Source organism: Buteo buteo, chromosome 2 (genome assembly GCF_964188355.1).
Source record: "Buteo buteo chromosome 2, bButBut1.hap1.1, whole genome shotgun sequence".
Taxonomy (NCBI): Eukaryota; Metazoa; Chordata; class Aves; order Accipitriformes; family Accipitridae; genus Buteo; species Buteo buteo.
This window is the reverse complement of record NC_134172.1, coordinates 37,719,402-37,738,996: the sequence shown is the minus strand read 5'-3', so window position 1 is coordinate 37,738,996 and position 19,595 is coordinate 37,719,402. Positions and strand designations below refer to the sequence as shown.

The following is a 19,595-nucleotide window of genomic DNA, read 5'->3' as shown; positions in this document are numbered from 1 at the left end:
TCCTTCCCGATTCATTGTGCATTTTCAGGCGAGATTGTGTCTTACATAACGGGGTGACACAAGGCCTTTTGGCTCTTGCTGTTCCGCAGAAAGGCCTCCATTTAAGCTCAGCCTGCCTGCCACGGAGGCTGCTAAGTGTCACGCCTTGGCTTTACACTGGCACCTAATTGCTTTTGTATGAAAAATAGAAAAAATTTAATTTTTTTTTTTTTTTTTTTTTTAAATTGCGGAGCCCGGCGCTGCCGTGCCGTAGGGGCCGGTGCGTGGGGGGGCGGCATGGGGGCTTCTCCGTGGGAAGGCAGGTGCAGCCCCCCCCCCACCGCCCCGGCTGACCGCAATCCCCCGCGCGGTGGGCGCCTCCCCGTTTTGCCTGGTTGCGGAGCTGCGCGGCTGCGGGAGGGGCTCTGGGATGGGGGGTGGGCAGCAGTAAAAGCGAGAAATAACCGGAAAATATTTCGCGGTCCCCGCGGAAAGCCGCGGACACGAAGCGCGCTGCCGGCGCGGGGGTCGCCGCCCCGCCCCCCCCCCCGCGCCCCGCCCCGCCCGGCCGCGCGCCTCTCGCTGACCCGCAGCGCCCCCTGGCGGCGCGGCGCCGCGGGCGGGAGCGGCGTCTGGGCGGCGGAGGGGGGGGGGAGGTGGGAGGGAGCCCGGGGCCGGGGGGGGGGGGGGGGGCGCGCAACAACAACGGGCTGCCGGGGGGGGCGCGGAGCCGGTCTCCGCGCTGCCCCCGCGGGGAGAGCCGCTCCGGCGCCTTCCGCGGCCCGCGGGGACGGGACGCTGCGGGAGCGCGGGCGGCCGGCCCCCCGGCCTCCTCCCCCCGCCCCCGGCCCGCTCCCTCCCGCTTCTCCCGCCGTTGCCATGGACTGCGGTTGCCACGAGTTACCGGACCGAGGCCGGGCGGCCTCGCTCCTCGACGGCCCCCCCCCCGCCCACCGCCCGCGCGGGCACGCGCGGCCGCACGCGGGCGCGCACGCACGCACGCACGCAGCCGCCGGCTGGCGCGCGCGCTGCCGCCGCCGCCATCCGAGCCGTGCGCCGGGGCGGGGGGGGGGGGCGGGGCGGAGCGGAGCGGGGCGGAGAGGACGGCGGCCCCAGGTAAGGCGCTCGCCCCGCTCCGCACCGCGGCCGGCGGCCCCGGGGCAGGGCCGGGAGGGGACGGGGCGCGGGGGAAGGGCCGGGCCGGGGCGCGGCGGCGGCAGGGAGCGGCGCTGCTGCCTCCCGGGGAGCGCGACCTGCGATGGTGGCTGCCTTCTCCCTTTTTTGGGGGTTGGTTTTTTTTCTGCCCCCTTTTTTTTTTTTTAAGTCCTCCTCCGCGCCCGCCGCTTGCACCGGCGGCACAGCGCGGCGCGGTGCCCCGCGGGAGCAGCCCGGTGGCAGAGCCCCCGGTGACAGCTTCGGCAGCCGTACCCATGCCCACAGCCACCCCCACGCGGGGATCTCGCCCGTTGAACGCCGAGTTTTTAAGGCCAAAGGAGAAAGGCCGGTTTCTGCTTTGAAAGGTCACTTGAATTATTTTCTAAGGGGGCTTTACTCCACAAGGCAAAGCAGCGATTTAAGACGTTACCGGGTATTTTTTAGCACCGAAGAAGAGAATAATCGTGTCTTTCCTAAGGCATTTAGGCCTTTCGCGAAAAGAATATCGAGCTGATGCTGGAAATAATCATTTACGTTTTTCCAACAACTGTAACAGCTGGTGGAGAAATGTAAACGCCCTGGCCATGAGAGCGCAGCTCCTAGTCCTGCAAGGGCAGAGGTGACCCAGAAACACACACGTCTTACTCACCCCCGAACACACTGACTGCGCCTGTACCTTCTATTTTACAACAGAGCAAGTCACAAACACCGCGTACCTATATAATTTAAATAGTGCTCTAGAAAAAAATTTCAATATAATCACATGTCCAAAAAAGACACGGACACAGAATATTGCAGGGTTACACACTGGGCCATTTGAGAGTACAAATTTTCTTAACGCTTATAAAACTACAGTGCTATTTAAATGAAAATTTTCATTCCAAGAGACAATCTTTCTCGAAAGTATATTTCAATGACGCTGTAAGTAACAGGTTGCTTAATACTAGTTTACAATATTCTGAAGTTACACGTTACAGAATTTGATAGCACATACGACCGGAGTTTTTTCACTTATCTACGTTTTCTACAAAAACAGTAATGACGACAACCCCAAACACAACAGTTTACATATATGTACATATTACAAAAATAGTTGAAGAGTAAATACACATGGTAAGTCATAAAGTGATTAGGATATTGATATTGAAATAAAGGAAACCTTACTGGCAGGTTTACACACAAGACAAAGTAGTAACTTGTTTAATTACTTAAAAGCTTCTAAGAAATCATCATAAAAAGGAGAAGATAAAGTTCTAAGCAAAAGCTAAAGTGAAGCTTTTGAGTTCAAAATTAGTGCAATTACATATAAACTAGCAATAGTAATTAGATGATATTACGAACTACGTATTAGCCTGTTTAAAAAAACTAGCAGGGAATACTGGCATTATTCAAAACTATAAAATGAGAACCAAAATACTCATGATCAACTGATCAAAATATATGACAGTGCTGAAAAATCAACAAATCACTGAAGTTATAAAAGACATTAAAAATATTTTTTTTACATTTAAATTTGTAGCAGTTACATTTAAATGTTCCAAATTAAACAAAATGTCTTAAAGCACTTATATGCAGTTACATACAGCTGATACAAAAAGATGACATACTAGAATACTTTTTCTTCCCCTTTAATAAGAAAAATTCCAGTAATACTAGCTATGCAAACAACATTCAAAAGATAAATATTTAAACAAATTTCTGTCAAAGAAATTTCTTCTCAGAAGAAAGTTCTGTTACAGTAGTCTTAGAATTTTTGAACAGGGTGACAAAGAAAATAACAGAACAACAATAGAACTATTAGAAAACAAATATTTATTTCAGAAACATCTTCATTCGGAAAACACTCACTGGCATACAGATAAGCTCCTAGAATTAAAAAATAAAAAACAGCCACAAAAACTCTCCAAACCTTTTATTTCTGTAATTTTCATCAGATTTTGAGGATGTGTTAGTAGGCCAGAATTGTAAAGTGCTTCAACAGTTTAGCTCATTCTTTTAAAACAAAATAAAAGCCCACTACCCTGACATTGCATTAAATAAAACCACAAATATCTCTCAGACATTATTCCAGTTTTTGTTTTTATATTTTCCCCATCTTTTAAATAAATGCACTAAACAATTTTTCTTGTAATGTGCCATCTTAAAAAAAAAAAAAGAAAAGAAAAAAAAAAGAAAAAAAGTCAAGTAATCAAAATCTCTGCCTGGCAGTAACAGCTATTTTTTAAGCTACTTTTAGTGATAACTTGTTGCTCTAATTAAATGTTACCACTTTTACATTAAAATAATGTTGCTGCTAACTCACAAGCTGAGAAGGTGAATAGATACATTTGTGCAATTCAGTAAGACCCAGCAAAAAGAAATACGGATATTTGTCTTATAAAAGTGCTACCATCAACAAAATACAGTGGCTTAAAGTAGTTACCTAAGAGATGTTATCCTCGGGCTATTAAAACATGTTTCTAAAATTACACACATTCCCAGCTGGATGCTTTAAAAAAGCATGCCCACACATGCCTATGCTACCCTTTATTAGCTGGCCATTTAATAATCTATTGTTTCTGTACTTCACAGGTTTAAAATGCTCCTTCTTTGAAAGCATCCACAGAATTCTTTAAAAAAAAAAAACCAAACATATCTATCTATATATATCTATATCTAATATATATATCTCCATTTCTAGGCTGGTAACTACAGCACCGAAGTTAATGGGAGCTTTGCTAGGGTGATCAGACCCCCTAGCTCTTTTTAATAGGAGTTAAATGTCAAATATAAATACAACAGTGCAGTGAAACATATTCCTTTGAAAGAATCTGGGACAAGACACTACGCAGCTGCTGTTAACAATAAAGAGCAAAACTGATGTTTAATCAAAATAAGCGTTGGTGGTTACGAAGTTGTGTTCAAGCCTGCCTTTTGTGAAAAAGTCAATATTCCAACTTGTTAACTATAGCCACAATGAAATCAGCAGCTCCTGTTACTCCTAAAGAGTGGAGAGGTCCACATCTGTAAAGCATGTTATTAGCTATGTGATTATTGTCATCTTGGAGAGGGAGATACTCTCTGAGCTGCTAAACTAAAATATCTCCCCCAGCATCTTCAAATATAGGTGCCTAAAGTTAAACATGCTGGATGAAATCCTGGCCCTAGCGAGGTCGATGCAAAATGCAGCCATTGGTTTCCATGGACCTCATCCAGGATTTTCACTAGGAACAACTATCCATAATTCCCTGGGAACTGAGAATCTCCAGCAAGGCTAGAAATGATGTCATTTTTATTAATATTTCTAACTTCCAAGCAACCATGCTCAAGAATTTTGGCCTTCAGTTCTTATGCATGATAAAACCGAGCTTTCCATAAACATTACAGAAAGACCAGGGGAAGATATATTTATATCTCAAATTGTCAGCAGCATATAGTTTGTACAAATGTTGTTTTGCTGATGTTGCTGAGCTACTTTAAAAAGTTAATACCTTGCGGGGTATGTAATTTCATCACCAATGTCAAATGACTTCTAAAGATGAAACTTCTCTGATGCAAATTACAAAAAGATGCTTTGAATATATTTAATATGATATACCAACTTTTAAGATGAGGAATTAAGTTATCTTTATTTTCCAGATCTGAGACGTGCACTTACTAAGGGAAATATTTTAACTGCCACATGTCAGCAGAGCATGACTTACCCAATACTGAGATTTTAATAGTCATAAAAACCTAAATGTAATAGGTAGCGTGTAGACCTGAATCAACATATATAATAAATCAACAAAGAAATGGTATCAAGCTCTGTTTTGAAAATTTCATAAGGACATATGGTTGTATTGACGACGTGTCTTTTAAATACATGTTACCAGCCAGCCGTGTTTATGTGGTACACGTTACCAGTAAACAGAGCGGAAACCACTTTGTACTGTCCTTAAGATAGCAATACAGGAATGATTTTTCATGATTCTTCAGAAGCTGGGCTTGCTTTACATCCACATGAAATGCTGTCATCACTAGGTCCGAGCCCGGAGGATGAACTGCAGAAAAGGGGAGAGAGAGGAAAAAAAAAAATATAAAAGGAGGAAATTGGTTTTCACAACACACTCAAAGCCTGAGTAACAGAGGAGAACTTTAATTATCTCCAGTCACAAAGAGAGACAGGAAATTTGGACTTTTAATTAGCCATTTGGAGTGCAGTTGGATATTTTTTTAGCAAGATAATTTAAACGCGAATAATTCAAGTCTGACTAAATGAAATTCACATAATCAGAATGCAGATAATTGAATTTCTACTGCATTCATTAATTCAGTGTGGAGGTGTGTGTGAAGACTTCTATGATGAGCTGTCACAGCTCAATAAAATCTCAGTCAATTAATTTTTTCATTATCTTAGTATTACATCAACAAAAAAAGCGAAGCATGTGCGTGTGTATGTATGTATATATAATCTCAGAAAGTAAGGAAATACAGAAACCACCTCTCTGAATCAGAGTCCGCATCGTTTTTTCCTTTTTTTTTCTCTTCGTCTTCTATAGGAAAACGTCTGTTCAAAGAGGCAAACTTATGAATCGCATCAGCAACAGAGTATTTGGTCTGTCCAGATACACAAGCCTCCATATCTTCTGGGCTTAGCTGAGTCTGTAAGAAGAGGTGAAGCCTACTGTCTGAAAGCAATAATGTGTCTTGTAGGATCCTGGAACAAGGAAAAAAGTTAAATGTTTTTATATAGATGCACATACACACATATTTTCGCCAGAACAAATTCTAAATGATGTCCTGCCTTTAAGTTTTCAGATGAATCCTAAATCAGTAACAGAAGGTAATGAACATATTAAAATGATTAGGTGTGTGTTACTTTCTTATTACATTATTTGGAATTTTAGGTGAGTAAAAACACGAAGCTAATAGTTAGGCACATCTGCTATTAGAATAACATCAAGGACATTTCTTCCATTTAACCATCTGTTATTACCACATGGATCAATTAATGATTTTTAGGCAGTTGGAGGCATATACTCTTATGAAAATTTGGTCTCCATTTAAGAACGCCTTTTTTTTTTTTTTTTAATAGCTAAGCTTTTCTAAAACTTACAAGGCACCAATTTCTTTGGTGGGGGAAAGAAGTGTGTACCGAGACAGAGGACTTCATACACATGCAGTGTCAGGACTTTGAAATACTTGTGAACAGAGCTGATGCTAGCCAAAATCATTTACACTTTTACAAATATGCATTCATTTAAGCTAGAATTAAAATGCTAATACTGATTTAAATTTACTTACAAACAGTTTTTAGGGAATCTTAAATACTATTTCATTCCAGCTATTCTTTTCAAAAGTCCATTTTAATCTTTGTGTTATATGTATTTTAAATTAAGTCTTCAAATAAATTTAGCACTGAGTATTTACTTACATCAAGTGAGAGTAAACAAAATACAATACATTCCAGTAACACAGAAAGTTGTAGAGATAGTTTTACAAGGACTGAGAATTGAAGATTATCATCACTATTGGGGGGGGGGGGGGGGCAACTTTGCTGGAACATTTCTCTAAAGAATGAATTCTTTAATACGCAAATCTTAGAATGATTAACAAGAGATTTTTTTTTTATATGTACATTTAATTTTACTCATGTAATAAAGTCATCAGAGCCTATGACCATGCCAAACAGTGCTCCACAGAAAATTATTAAAATATCATTAAACAAATTAAAACTATTAAGAGTCAATATTTACCTATTTCTACTCATTTAGATTACAGTCATTTCCAAAAAAGTCATTGCTATGCAACAGGAAACAAGAGGTGACGTTAATGTAAGAACTAGTAAGAGCAGAAAGAAATATTGCATTCTGTACGTACTCTTGACTAAAATGGAAAGTATAACTGATTAGTTCCTTCTCTCAAATAAGATTAACGGTGTGTTTGGACTGTAATGTTTTAAAACACAAATACATTCTGAAAACTGTTCTCTAAGGTGGCGAACATTACAATAACATTTTATAAATACACTAAAAGATTTTTGGCTTCATCTAAGCCTACAAAAATCTGCCAAACCAAAATAAGTAATAAGAGATATCTAACTGAAAATGCAGGATGTTTGTGTACACACACATTTCATTTGCTTAGGTAAACACACACACAGGCTCAACCAAATAACTCAAACTTTGACACGTTCCAATGAGGAAATGTCTGCAATGACCCTAATGATCTACCAGGTGCATTTCAAATTCAGTCTCAGAAGGACCAGATTTCACTGAAGTTCAAAATAAGCACACTTTCATACCTAGAGAAAGCTTTTTCAATCCGATCTAAATTCTCACAATTTTACTTAAAAATAAACATAGCAAATAGACATCTGTAAAATCAATGCACACAGTGTATTAATACACAAATAAACTTCTTCGTAGTCTAAAAGAAGCCAGGAAATGCTGTGTAAAAATTATTCAAAACACAGAATTTACAGGTCTACACACCTTGACAGCAACAGCTTCGTGAATACAGTTTGAAAAGCCATCATTCAGCGGCCAGTAAAAGAGGATTTCAGCCTTGACTCTTGATAAACATACATTCCAAACAAAGACAAACATTGCAACAAGAAGTAAAAGAAAAAGTATCATGCCACACAATAAATCCACGTTTATAGTTTATTCAACTGGGGGAGTAAATATTCTCCTTCCTCTTTTCTTCCTCTTAAAAAAAAAAGAAATAAAAAAAAAGAAAAAAAGAAAAATAACATGCTGGAGTTTACTGTGGAGTAACTAGAGTTACTGTTTTTCCCAGGCTTACGAGCACAATGAGGGGATGCACATTTCCGCAATTCTAACATTTGCGTGTCTAATACCAAGTAACCCAGCAAAAAGCCAAGACATTAAATTCTATGGATGGCATTTAGTTTCACAGATTCTCCTCTTGCTGCACCTTCAAAAGTTTCCTGCCAACCAGCAAAAACACAAGTAACTAACTGTTCATGAGATTACACTACACTTACAGCTCTGTTGCTGTTTGAAATGTATTTTATTTTCTTTATAAAATAATGGGTAATCTTTAAAATTGATTTTAGATGGTTTGAGGCATTACACCAGAGAAGTAATGAGCACTAATGTCAATGATATTGGACACAAATTCATTTTAGCTTTATTTCATGTCCAGTACAATTCTGCTAAGCCTTGAACTGCTAAAGCACTGTTATTAACTCGGCAGTAACCTAACACATGGAACAGCAAACAAAAGTGATAAGAGTACAGACTGATCAGGACCTCAAGGCTACTGTCCTTTTTCTGCAGCTATAATTCAATTTCCAATTTTACTTTACATTGGACTCATTATTTCACAGTAATTTTCTTTTCTGCTTCATAGTGCCATCTGGAGGTGAAAGGAGTGAAGAGAAACCAAGGCGAAGAAACAGAAAGATGTTCATAAAGCTAATCACATACATACAGATATATATGCACATATACATGTATCTATGTATGTTCACAAGGGGGGGAGGGGACCAAACACTCAATGCATTTTGCAGACCACTTAAAACCATCCTGAAAGCAAATACATGAACACCTTTCACCCAGTCATACCCTTGAAGCATTTTTTTCATTCTTTTAATTAAAAAATAACTTCTGCTTCCCCCTTCCCCCCCATCTGAACCAACAGGTTAGATTGCTTTTTAATTGCATCCTTCAAGCAATCAAAATGAAAAATAAATTCTGTGCTATCCGTAAGCGTTATGCCTTCCTGTTCAAAATACTCCTTCAAGGAAATAACCATACATTTGTCACCAGATGTTACTAGTACTAGTAAGTGCTGGTATAGCAGTTGCTCTCCAGGGCTTTTGCTGTCCTGGGGACTCACTATATGAAGGGTTGTACATCTAAAAAAATAGATTTGGCTCCAAGGACTTTAAAAATCAAAATTACAAAACACCACCTAACAAATTAAAAACACAAGAGGAAAGGCAGAGTGTCATAATATTAATACTTGGATGTCTTAGCAGAGGCTGAACGCGTGAGCAGTTTGAACACAACCAGTAGCTCTCCCAGTGCTTCTCAAACAGTTTTATTACAGCCAGTGTCAATGCAAAGCTGCGGTTACAGCGATGTAAATCAGCTCTCGCTGCTGTTGTGCTAATGGAAGAGTCACGGCTCACGGTGATAATTCCTATAAACTGACTGAGCATACTTAAGAGAACAACAGACTTTCTATGCACGCCTGGAATAAGAAGGAAAGGCTAAATCCTGCAAGTCTTGATCCCATCAGTAGTCATTACTTGTCAGAGATCTCACTCCTCTCGGCCAGATTGCTCACGTGCATAATGACTACTTATGTGATTAAGGGGGCTGCAGGACAAGGCTCTACATTTGAATTAGAGATAATAAAATCATTTTTTATTCACAGCCATGCGAATCTTTGTTTGTAAGCTTTCAGTAAACTCTCATGATCTCTAGACCTTTAAAGAAGCAGGGCCGAAAAACGTCACTTCACAATCAGGAGAAATAATGTCCTTTTTGAAGGAAATGCTGGATACTATACGAGGAGTATTTCTCCTTCCCGTGTTACAGCAAGAACATTTACAAAAGACAAAACATGTGTTTTGTCTTATTTGGACAAGGTCCAAAATCTGGTTTTCTTCAACATGATTTTATTAGGTATATTATACACTGTTCTGCTGGAGGAGAACAACATATGGCTGAACAGTACAACTTAATCCTAACTAAAGATTTCCTGTATCTACTGTAACCTAATACAATGACAGATGCACACTTGCATGTGTGTGGAAGGTTAACACTCTGATTTTGTTTTTGACAAATTTATTCTACCCATTTACATCATACCATGAGAGCAAGGGAAGGAAAAAAATAAATAAATAAAAAAAGAGGAGTTGAGAGGCGGGGGATGATGACAGCCTGTGCTGTGGTGCCCTCTATTGAGCATCCAGCCCTGAGCCCCAGCCCACAGCAAACAAAGAAAGCCCCAGTTTCCTCTTAAAAAAAGCCGACTGTTTCCTCCTTCATTTTTTATAAGGGAGGAAATGTTACTGATAGCAAGCAACTGTGAAGCAACTGTTGGGCATCTGATAATGCATACGTTTAGGAAAGGATCAAGTGACACGCACCTGCTAGGCATTATTCACTTCACTCACCAGATAGGAAATATTAGCAAGGCTCCATTGGAAGGAGGCAGCCACCACCCACCCGAGGAGATCCCACCTGCCCCACGGCCACCGATGCTCCCGCCTGAGCCCCGGCAAGCTGGCATCCATCGCTTTTGGAGCCAGACTCCCACTTTCCACATCCCCGAGGAAGCGCCTGGCGGAGACACCTCTGGGAGAGGAAGGTGGAAGGTGAACCTTCCTCTGGTCACCTCTGACCCTGCACCAGCTCCTGCTTGTGGGACTGCCGTGGGAAAGGTAAGGAGGTGTGAGGAGGAGGGCAAAACCCCAGCCACCTCCAGGGAACGGCTCTGCCTTAGGCAGCCGAGTTTTGGGTGGCTTGCTTGCTCCAGCACCAAGTGAGCCCAACGCACAGCCACCTGGAGCAGCAACGCTGTGGATGTCCTTCGACTCCTGGGGATCCGAGTGCTGCATTTCTCAGAACTCCTAGTATGTCTTCCACCTCATCATAAACTGCATGTTTGAAAACTAACTGAAGACTAATCCTTTTTCCTAAACCACGTAATTTTGGGGGATCCAGCTGTATTCAATAAAAAAATGCCAGCGATTGAACCCAACTTCATTTAAAACGGTTTTGTTAATTAGTTTTCTAATAAGCAAACCCCAATGATCTTCTGTGAAGGTAATCTAAACCCCAAAGTTAAACCTGTGCAGCTACAAAGGGATGAAAGCAAAGAGGATCTTACAGAACTTTAATATTATAAGACAGTGTTTTAATTTTGAGGTCTAATTTAAGAATAAGCTTTTCCTGTGAATTTACAGACATCCTCAAAGGATGAGGATACTTACCAGGAAAAACACGTAATTTTCCTTATTCTTACAAAGTAATTCATAATTGAAAAGGGGCTAGCTGACTTCCGTTAATGCAAATGGCCTCTTGAAATATTAAATTATGCCCAGACAAGAAGTGAGCTTTACGGCTCTTCATCACTCAGAGATAATAACCTGTAAGACAAGCAGGTCTTACCCTGAATTTGTGCAGTAAAGCCAAATCAAAATGGGACACTCCTTTCCAGATTTCAGCAAACTCTAGTGCTTTGCTTTAGTTTCCAGCTGTTGGCCTAATTCTCGTCCTACTGTGCTCAGCACGGAGAGGCTTCACAAAGGCTCCAAGTACGCACCTTGCCCCGTGCTAACTTGTTCTGGAGTGAGACGTGAAGGAGGACAAGAGAACTCCATAGGCATCTACATATAGGCAATATGGAGGCGCTCCCAGGGCCAGAAGCCAAGTACCAGAGAGCCTCCCGCCGCTCGATCCTTACTCCTCGGGCACGTGGCTCCTGCCCAGGCAGACACTACAGCAACCTGCTCACACAGCACCAGGCACAGGGAATAAACTGAAACCGTGAAAGATCTAAACTCCATTTCAGAGATAGCTTGGGTCCTGAAAACCTCACAAGGCACTCAGTGCAGAGAGGAGCTCGGGCTCCTGCGTCGCATGCGGGCATTTGAAAAATGTTACCTGTGAACCTCTTCCCTTGACAGGTCCACACAGGCTCCAATCCCATTTCTTCCCACTGCCACAAAGAAACACCAGCAGGGCGGTAAGCTTGTGCATGGCGACTGCCGTCATTGCTGGGGCAAACGGAGCACTCAGCTTTGCAGTTCTGGATTACACCACTCCATGCAACTACTTTCTGGCTCCTTTCCCACCCCCGTGCTAATATACCAGGGAGGTCCTGCTTCCCCTGGCATTGCCACACTACAGAACATGCAAGCACCCGGCCCTAGAGCTTTAGTAAAGTCAAGTGTGTGTATATATATTACACACAGACACTTGTTAATGAGTCCCATAAATTCAATTTCAGAGAAAGAAGTCATAACCTTTGGTTCATACTCATTAAAAAAAAAGGGCAAAAAACCATCATGGCAGCCTAGCTGAGGCAGTAAAAAGATCCCTTCTGGAAGCAGCAGCAGCAGCAGCGCAGAGGTGCCAGCCAGCAGAGGGCAATGGTACAGCACATAAGGTGCCAAGCCAATTCATCACAACACAACTCTATCTGAAAATTCCTTCCAACTGTTCCCCAGGGCTGAGAGAAAGCTGACACCTTTCTAAACAGCATCCAAGTTCAAACATTTAAATCATTACCTTACAACAGAGATGCTTCTTTTCCCTTTCCTGGACTAACAACAGTGAAGTAAAATGCTCCACATGCTGTCATTTTCTGCTGTCAGCACCCATTTAAGCTACAGATATCCACAAAATTGGAGAGTGAGGATGTGTTTTAAGAGAATCTACCTCTCTGGTTTGCCTTCTGAAGCACAGACAGTGGTTGTAAATATTTTTGATGCTGAAATACTGTACCTCGTTACCAGATTGGCCTCTTTGCCATTTTAAAATATGAGTGATTTTAGAAACGCACTACTCCATGGGACAGCACAGCTAAGCTAGAACTGCTCACACCCAGGGACCTGAACTACCATACCCTTTGTATGTCCATTAATATTATCACCTCTAGAAGCACAGTCACTTTATGTCACCACCCTTCTTTCCTGAAGTGCAGAAAAAAACCTCTGATCCTCTTCTGCTTTCCCTTCCCTGTCACACATGCTTTCAACCAGTATTTATTGGGTATCCTTTTGGCCACAGATTCTATATAACTGTATAAAGAATATTACTCCTACAGCAGTTAGCTCTCCCTGCCTTCAGCTGTTACGCCTAATACACCTCAGGACCAATGATTTGTTGTCTGTTAAGAAGTCTTATAATTATAATACATTGACTGGAAAAACAGTGGGTCCAATATTCCTCTACCCACTCAGCACAAGGCTTAAAGCCTACTTAAATGATATGCTTTTTCCTTTGCTTATGCAGTTCTGATTCATGGAAACATTGACACTGAAAGAAGATGAATAGTCTTTTCTCACAGTGTTTTACCATGCCCTTACCCCGAGCAGTGGCTAAAGAGAGGCTGCAAATGTATACCCAATTCCTGCCCCAGCAGCTGTAAGCAGCCTGCTCTCTCACTGGCAGTGCCAGGGTACTATAAGAATGGCAGAGAAAGCAGAAAATTACACCAACAGGGTCTTTGCCACTGCAGAAGATGAAGTGGTTACAGCAGCAGGGCTGAGGAATGCAGTACTGAACCTCATACAGCACTCCCTTGTAACACAGGTCAGATTCTAGCTAAGCCTGATGAATAATTTTACACAGATTGCAGCTGTACTGAAAATGGTCACAGCTGCTAGAGCTTGTTTATGTTAGTGGGACTGGTAAACAAAGTAACTGGCATTATAGGAAATATCTGTGTTAGGAGATCTCACTACAGATTTTTCCCAGGTTCCCAGGGGTTTAGCCCACAAAGACACTGATTTTCCATAAACATAATGAGAGAGAGAAGTCTGTTTCTTTGTATGAGAATATCTATCTAATTCTTGAAAGATAGACATCACAGTGAAAGATCTCCCAACCTCAGTACACAATTGCAAAGTGACATAAATCCAAAACTATTATTTATAACCAATGCAGTGAAACACAATGGAAAAGCCTTATAACCTATAGAGCTGAAGTCACGTGTATGAAATATGACTGTGCAAATAAAAAATAAAACCGAATGTGTAACATGTACAGATGACCACACGGTGGCTCTCAAGTACCAGAGATGAGCTATTTTAAACTAGAACATTGATGACATCATAAAAATGCCAACATCCCTAGGATAGACTGTACTTACTTTTCCAGGAATTCTTGCAGACCCTGCCGGCGATGGTCCACGTGATGAGGATTGTTCATATTGAAAAAGGGAGTTTTAGATGGCAGTTCAGGTAGCTGTCTTTATAAACAAGAAGCAAATACACAGTTAAAAACAAATCTGAAACAGCGCAGAAAAATACAGTAAGCAAATGCCAACCCTGAGCATATGAAAATCATGGGTCATGTTCCAGAAGCTCATGAAATCGAATTTGGGAACACAAGGTTGAGAAACTGGAGGGCTTCTCATGCACCTCAAAGGGAAAAATAAATGAATGTGACTTTTCTGGTCCAGTCATAAAGCCTGCATGAATGTCTGGCTGGGTCTCTTATGGTCCTCACAGAACCCAAGCACATCCTAAAAGTGCAGAGAGGAGATACGTACACCTATGCTAGATTGCTATTTCAGCTACCCATGCATAGCAAAAGGAAATGCAGATCAAATCTGTTACAAGTTAGAGGGGGCTTAACTTACCAAACCAAGGCTATCAGTACAAACCACATTCTTCTGCATTTAAAGCAGAGAAAACGCCTTACAGAGAATAAACTTGTGCTAGTAAGAAACACAGGACACTTTCCAGCTCTGATTTCTGTAATTCTCAGAATAAAGATGAAACAATCCTCCCCTTCCATGACTGACAGATTATTAAATAGCCATACATAAAGTTGCTCACATAAGCACTGCATTGCTCTGAAGTCTCTGCCGAAGCCAAACGAACTCTCGAAAGCGTCGTCTAACACAGGATGTTTTCCTTGTGAAGCACATACTGTTTGTCTGTTGGGAAATAAAGAACACTTTGCTTTGTAAATCAGCTTAAGCTAAAGTGCAGGCATGGTATTAAAAACACATCCGAGATGCTAATCCCTGAGACACCAATGGAAAGCTTGGCATTAATTCAGTTTAGGTTACGGACTGTGCTTTATCTCAGACAGGACTGGTGACAGTTTCTCCTGCTTCTCCGGGAAATATTTTTCATCGCTTTTTTTCTTTTTAAAAGCGAGACATATGGATTATGGTACAACTTGCAGTAACAGGAAAAAAGATCTCAGAAAGAAGTTTCAGCAGATAATGCCAATCTTTGCAGGGGGGAAAAATCATGTTTAGCTATTCTAGTTATAATCCTGCAGTTAGCTACATAGAGTTCTTCCAGTATGCAATCCTCCTTAAACCAAATCAAAAAACCCAATGTGACTGCTCTCTGCAAGTGGCAGCATTTGGAAATTTTCCCACAGAACACTATTAGCCCACCAGAAAAATGCCAATTCATCAAAAGAGAAACAATTCATGGAAATTAAATGCTTTTGCCAAATTTTCCTGTGGAGCATACATTTAGATGAAACTCCACCTACCAGACAGGACTCCATTATAAATCCTGCAGTCCAGCCCACCCTCAATTGCCTGCCAGGAGCCACAGCTCCTAGACAGCCACATGATGCAGATTGTGGAGGGCCCAAAGATGCCAGCTTTCTGGAGTAGGTGAGTATCCAGGATACCTCACAGTTTAAGAAGCCAAATGCTCTAGGAGCTGGGCAGAAGGGGAACCCAGCTGTCTAAGAGCCTGGCAGACCCAAGATTTTGAATCCATGGAGAAGCCTGGATGGTAGGACCAACCTAGAGACCTGGTCTCTGAAAGCCCTGGCATTGTGCTGGTAGGAAGCTGAGCTGATGCTTATCAGCTTCAGAGATGCCCAGTGCTGAATCATATAACACTGGGTCTAAATGACATCACCCCAATTTAGCAGCCACTGAGAAAGCCAGTAATATACTTCTATTCAGAAGCACCAACGCCTCTGAAACAGTAATACAGCACCTGCCCTGCCAAATCTCCAGAATTTCTATTTACTGGAAGTCAAAAATATAGTTGCTATGGAACCAGTACTTAAACCATATTGCAAATTGTGAAAGTTTCACAGCTCTGATCACCACACAGGAGAGAAGTACTTGTCACGATGGACATTTAACAAGCCATCATTTGACTGCTTGCTCTCATTACACTGAATGCTTAACTGCCACACAGGAAGGAAATGCTTTTGGTCTTGTGCCAAGCATTAACCACGTAACTCGGGGCTCTCAAATTCTTCACCTAATATTTGACACACTTCACAAAAAATTTTTTCACTTTGCAATTAAAATCCCTCAATCTAGATTTGGGAAAGTAGGATAACTCCTTCCATATGTAATCCACCAAAGAATAATCAATAAAATAAGATTATGTATAGGACAGATTTAAGACACAAAAGAACCGTAATTCTAAGTGCACTTCCATTAACGTATAGTAGACTACAATCATAAACACAAATGTAGTTGGTTGACACATCCAAGCACCACTGAACTAGCATAACATGAAAGTCAAGGTACACTGAAAACAACCACACTGCAGCAATCAAATAACTTGGTAAAAAGAACAACTCAGGATAATTTGAAGTACAAATAACCAGATAATTACTTGAAAAGAAAGTTGTTTTTCCATGAATACCTGGACAGCAAACTTCTATCACTGACATCACTGACTATGACAATCTTCTAGTTGATAACCAAAGCTAAGAATAGTCTCTGTTGCAAGACACTGTGGAGTGCCCATGTGAACAAAATAGCAGGTTTACCCCCCAGCTGTCACAGACCTTCTGCACTGCCTTTGGCCAACTTGCCTTACCTCTTCCACTGCATCTCAGCTGTTAAAAGGAGAATAATATCCTCCAGCCTCCCAGAAATGGTATAAAGAAATTCCATTAATACCCCAAAGAGAACCCTGGCTTGGACAGAAACAGCAATAAGAACGCAAAGAATCTGCACTGATATATTTTATACTTACGTGAATAAATATCTCATAGTCTATGTAAGAATGCCACGAGTCTTCTTTTTGTGTCCTGGGGTCTCGCACCAAGACAGTTACAAATTCCTGCAAGTGCATAATAAAAATCAAGCAATTAATTTCAGAAGACAAAGGGAGCCTGAAAGACTCTCTTGATTGCTCTGCTGTTCCACAAACTACTGTGCTCAGATTAAAAGCTGAACTGCTGTTTTATTGAATTTTGCAACCCTATAAAAGGGGAAGCAAAAAGCAATGAATCATCTGAGCTACACCACATGTCTGGGAAATTCCTTGCCAAACTGCTAGCTGAAAGGGAGTATTTCAGATTAAGTAATACTGTGAAAAGCCATACATGTTTCATGCATTGGAGATCTGGCTATCTCAGTAGCTACAAACTAAAAACCTAACATTCAAAGTCACACATGTAAGACAGAAGTAGACTTTTCCCACCTTTGTCATCAATATTCACAAAGAATGCATTACAAACCTGTTCCATGTACCCAATAGATACATATAGCATTTTATTTGGTCCTAAATTTCTTTTGTCATTGTACCTATATTTTTTTAAATCAAGTATTTATACCCATTGATTTCAGGGATCCGAGGTTAAGTGCTCAGTACCTCCACAAGCAGCTGAAGAACTGTCTTTTTTCTACACCCCAAATGACTTGCTCCAGCCCAGTGGAAAAGGATGTGCCACTATTAATTGCCCTGAACACAAATTCAACACAGGGAATTCAAGGTCTCAAGCCTAGCATCCCAGATACCATGTGGAAGGAGATGAATCATCCTCTTCTGTCAAGCCGCATACGCTTCCTGATACACCAGGAACTTAAGGCACAGAGTACACCCAAGGATGGAGGACCTGGGGTCTGCTGTATCCCATTCTGCCCATCCATCTGCCCAAGGAAGCAACACAGCCACACTGCAGAGCCTAATTCCCCATTTTGGGGGGACAATGAAATAGGGTATTCGTCACAGAAGTTGTCATATATAGTCTGTTTCCTTTTAATTCCTGCATTTATATAATAATTCAGAGGGATCCCAAAGGAGTGTGAGAGGCCTGTGGGCATTACTGTCATGCAACTGGGCATCACTAACAGGAACTGGAAGAGGCTAAAGAATTACATGCTTCCAAGTATCCTTAGCTAATGACCATGTGAAAACTTACATCATGTTTAAACCAAAAAAAACCCCAAAACGAAAAACCGGTAATCTGTATGTTCATACTGGGATGGAAAAGGTTTCTTTAGGATAGAAAGGTTGAAAATGTGCCTAACTACCTGCTATTTCCCAAAAAACGAATAGGCTGCCCTACTTCAGTTGCTTAAATAAGCTATTTACCCAAAGAGTTAAGCCAACCACTTAAACAATGACTCAGCTAAAGAAAAACACATCATTTTAAGCTGTAGATATGGTCCCTCCCCAAGAGGAAGGCACTGCACAAGATCTCCAGGTACAGGAATCAACTGTGCGAGGAATGACAGCGTCTCTGGTAAATAACATGCTTTTTTAGTACGACTTTGCATAAATCAAAAAATATTGAGCTAGAAATCTCTCAAAATGTGTTTCTCCATGACCAAACCACAGATGTCAGAAAAGAAACATTTACTTTTCAGCCAAGTCTTCTCCCACCACCACGCACGCTTCAGCATGCCACCAGCAGCAACCTTCAACAGACCGACAGGAGAACAATGACATCCTTGAATGGAAAAGATTTTTTTTTTCCTGAACAGTCATTGCACCCTGTACATGTCAGGGAGGCATTCATGGTCTGGAATAAATCATTTACCATGCTGATTTCCAGGCAGTACTGCTTCAGGGATGGGGAGCCCATGGCCTGATGGCTGGATACAGCCCACAGTTTTACCTCACTTAGCCCAGCTCCTAGTCACAGGGGTGTTTTCTGCATTATTGCTGGATACGCTTTTGGTGTGTGTCATAAGCACCTTGCCAAAGAAATCCCATTTGAAAAGCTCCCACCAGCTCTGCTGCTTCTTTCCTCACTGAAGAGTACTGGAGGCCCAATTCTCCTCTGCAGCTTTTTAACCCCCTGCCAACATGGCACAAGAGGAATAAATGAACAGAACCGTAATCACTTCTACCAGATGAGGGTTATACCTTTACTTGTATAAAAATGCTGGGGCGGGGCATGAGGAAGTTATTCCCCTCCTGAGCAACGTGCTGAACAAAGGAGAGGAAACCATTTTTGGCTGAGTTTTTTCCACCTGCCTCACTATCATATTTAGCATACATACACAGACACAACATAATTTCAGACCCACTGTAACTTCTTTTCATATCCAGTCTTATGTTCTACCAAGTTTTTGTCTTCCCCAGCCTCCTATTTCCCTGTGTCCCACTCTTCCCCAGAGCTGCAACCACTTCTCCTAAACATACTTTCTTTTCTTTCCTGAGCACTAAATGCATCAGTCCTGCAAGTGGAAGAAGAGGAATTACACCAGGAAGCTTCAAATGGGACACTGCTGTCCTCTTCCCTTCAACTGCTGCCCCCAGGAGTCACAACTGCAGGTAGCTTGCTCATAGCCTAACCTCGGTCCCCTTCCTCTCATCTACTGCTGTACGGGCTTCTCATTGCCCTTCCTTTTGTCTGGGTTCCCCAAATTACTTCATTTCCAAGTAACCTTCTACAACCCTCTCCTTTGTACAGAATCAAAATAACTTTGAAGTAAAATGCTTCTTTCGACCTCTATTATACCAAAGCATTATAAGTTACTACTGGATACACTGTGGGCTAGCTACATGTTACCCTGCAAATGATTCCAGACCACATGATTTACACAAAAAACTC

General features: G+C 41.7%; 1 protein-coding gene and 1 long non-coding RNA gene across 3 annotated transcripts in view; one reads left to right on the top strand and one right to left on the bottom strand.

Moving 5' to 3' along the window:
- Positions 1-878: 878 nt before the first annotated feature.
- LOC142041894 (uncharacterized) lies at positions 879-9,445 on the top strand. The gene is made up of 3 exons (XR_012653583.1): positions 879-1,095; positions 5,655-5,938; positions 8,473-9,445. It is a non-coding gene; the product is annotated as an uncharacterized LOC142041894 (long non-coding RNA).
- The window catches only part of SNX10 (sorting nexin 10), a 36,556-nt gene continuing 19,890 nt past the window's right edge, over positions 2,930-19,595 (bottom strand). The window contains exons 3-7 of one of the 2 annotated variants that reach the window (XM_075051110.1): positions 16,784-16,870; positions 14,645-14,745; positions 13,954-14,052; positions 5,594-5,812; positions 2,930-5,156 (exon numbers count right to left, since the gene is read on the bottom strand). In XM_075051110.1, coding sequence (XP_074907211.1) covers positions 5,078-5,156; positions 5,594-5,812; positions 13,954-14,052; positions 14,645-14,745; positions 16,784-16,870 — 585 coding nt within the window. In that variant the 3' untranslated portion in view covers positions 2,930-5,077. The remainder of the gene's footprint in view (positions 5,157-5,593; positions 5,813-13,953; positions 14,053-14,644; positions 14,746-16,783; positions 16,871-19,595) is intronic. The other variant, XM_075051119.1, reaches the window with a different exon arrangement.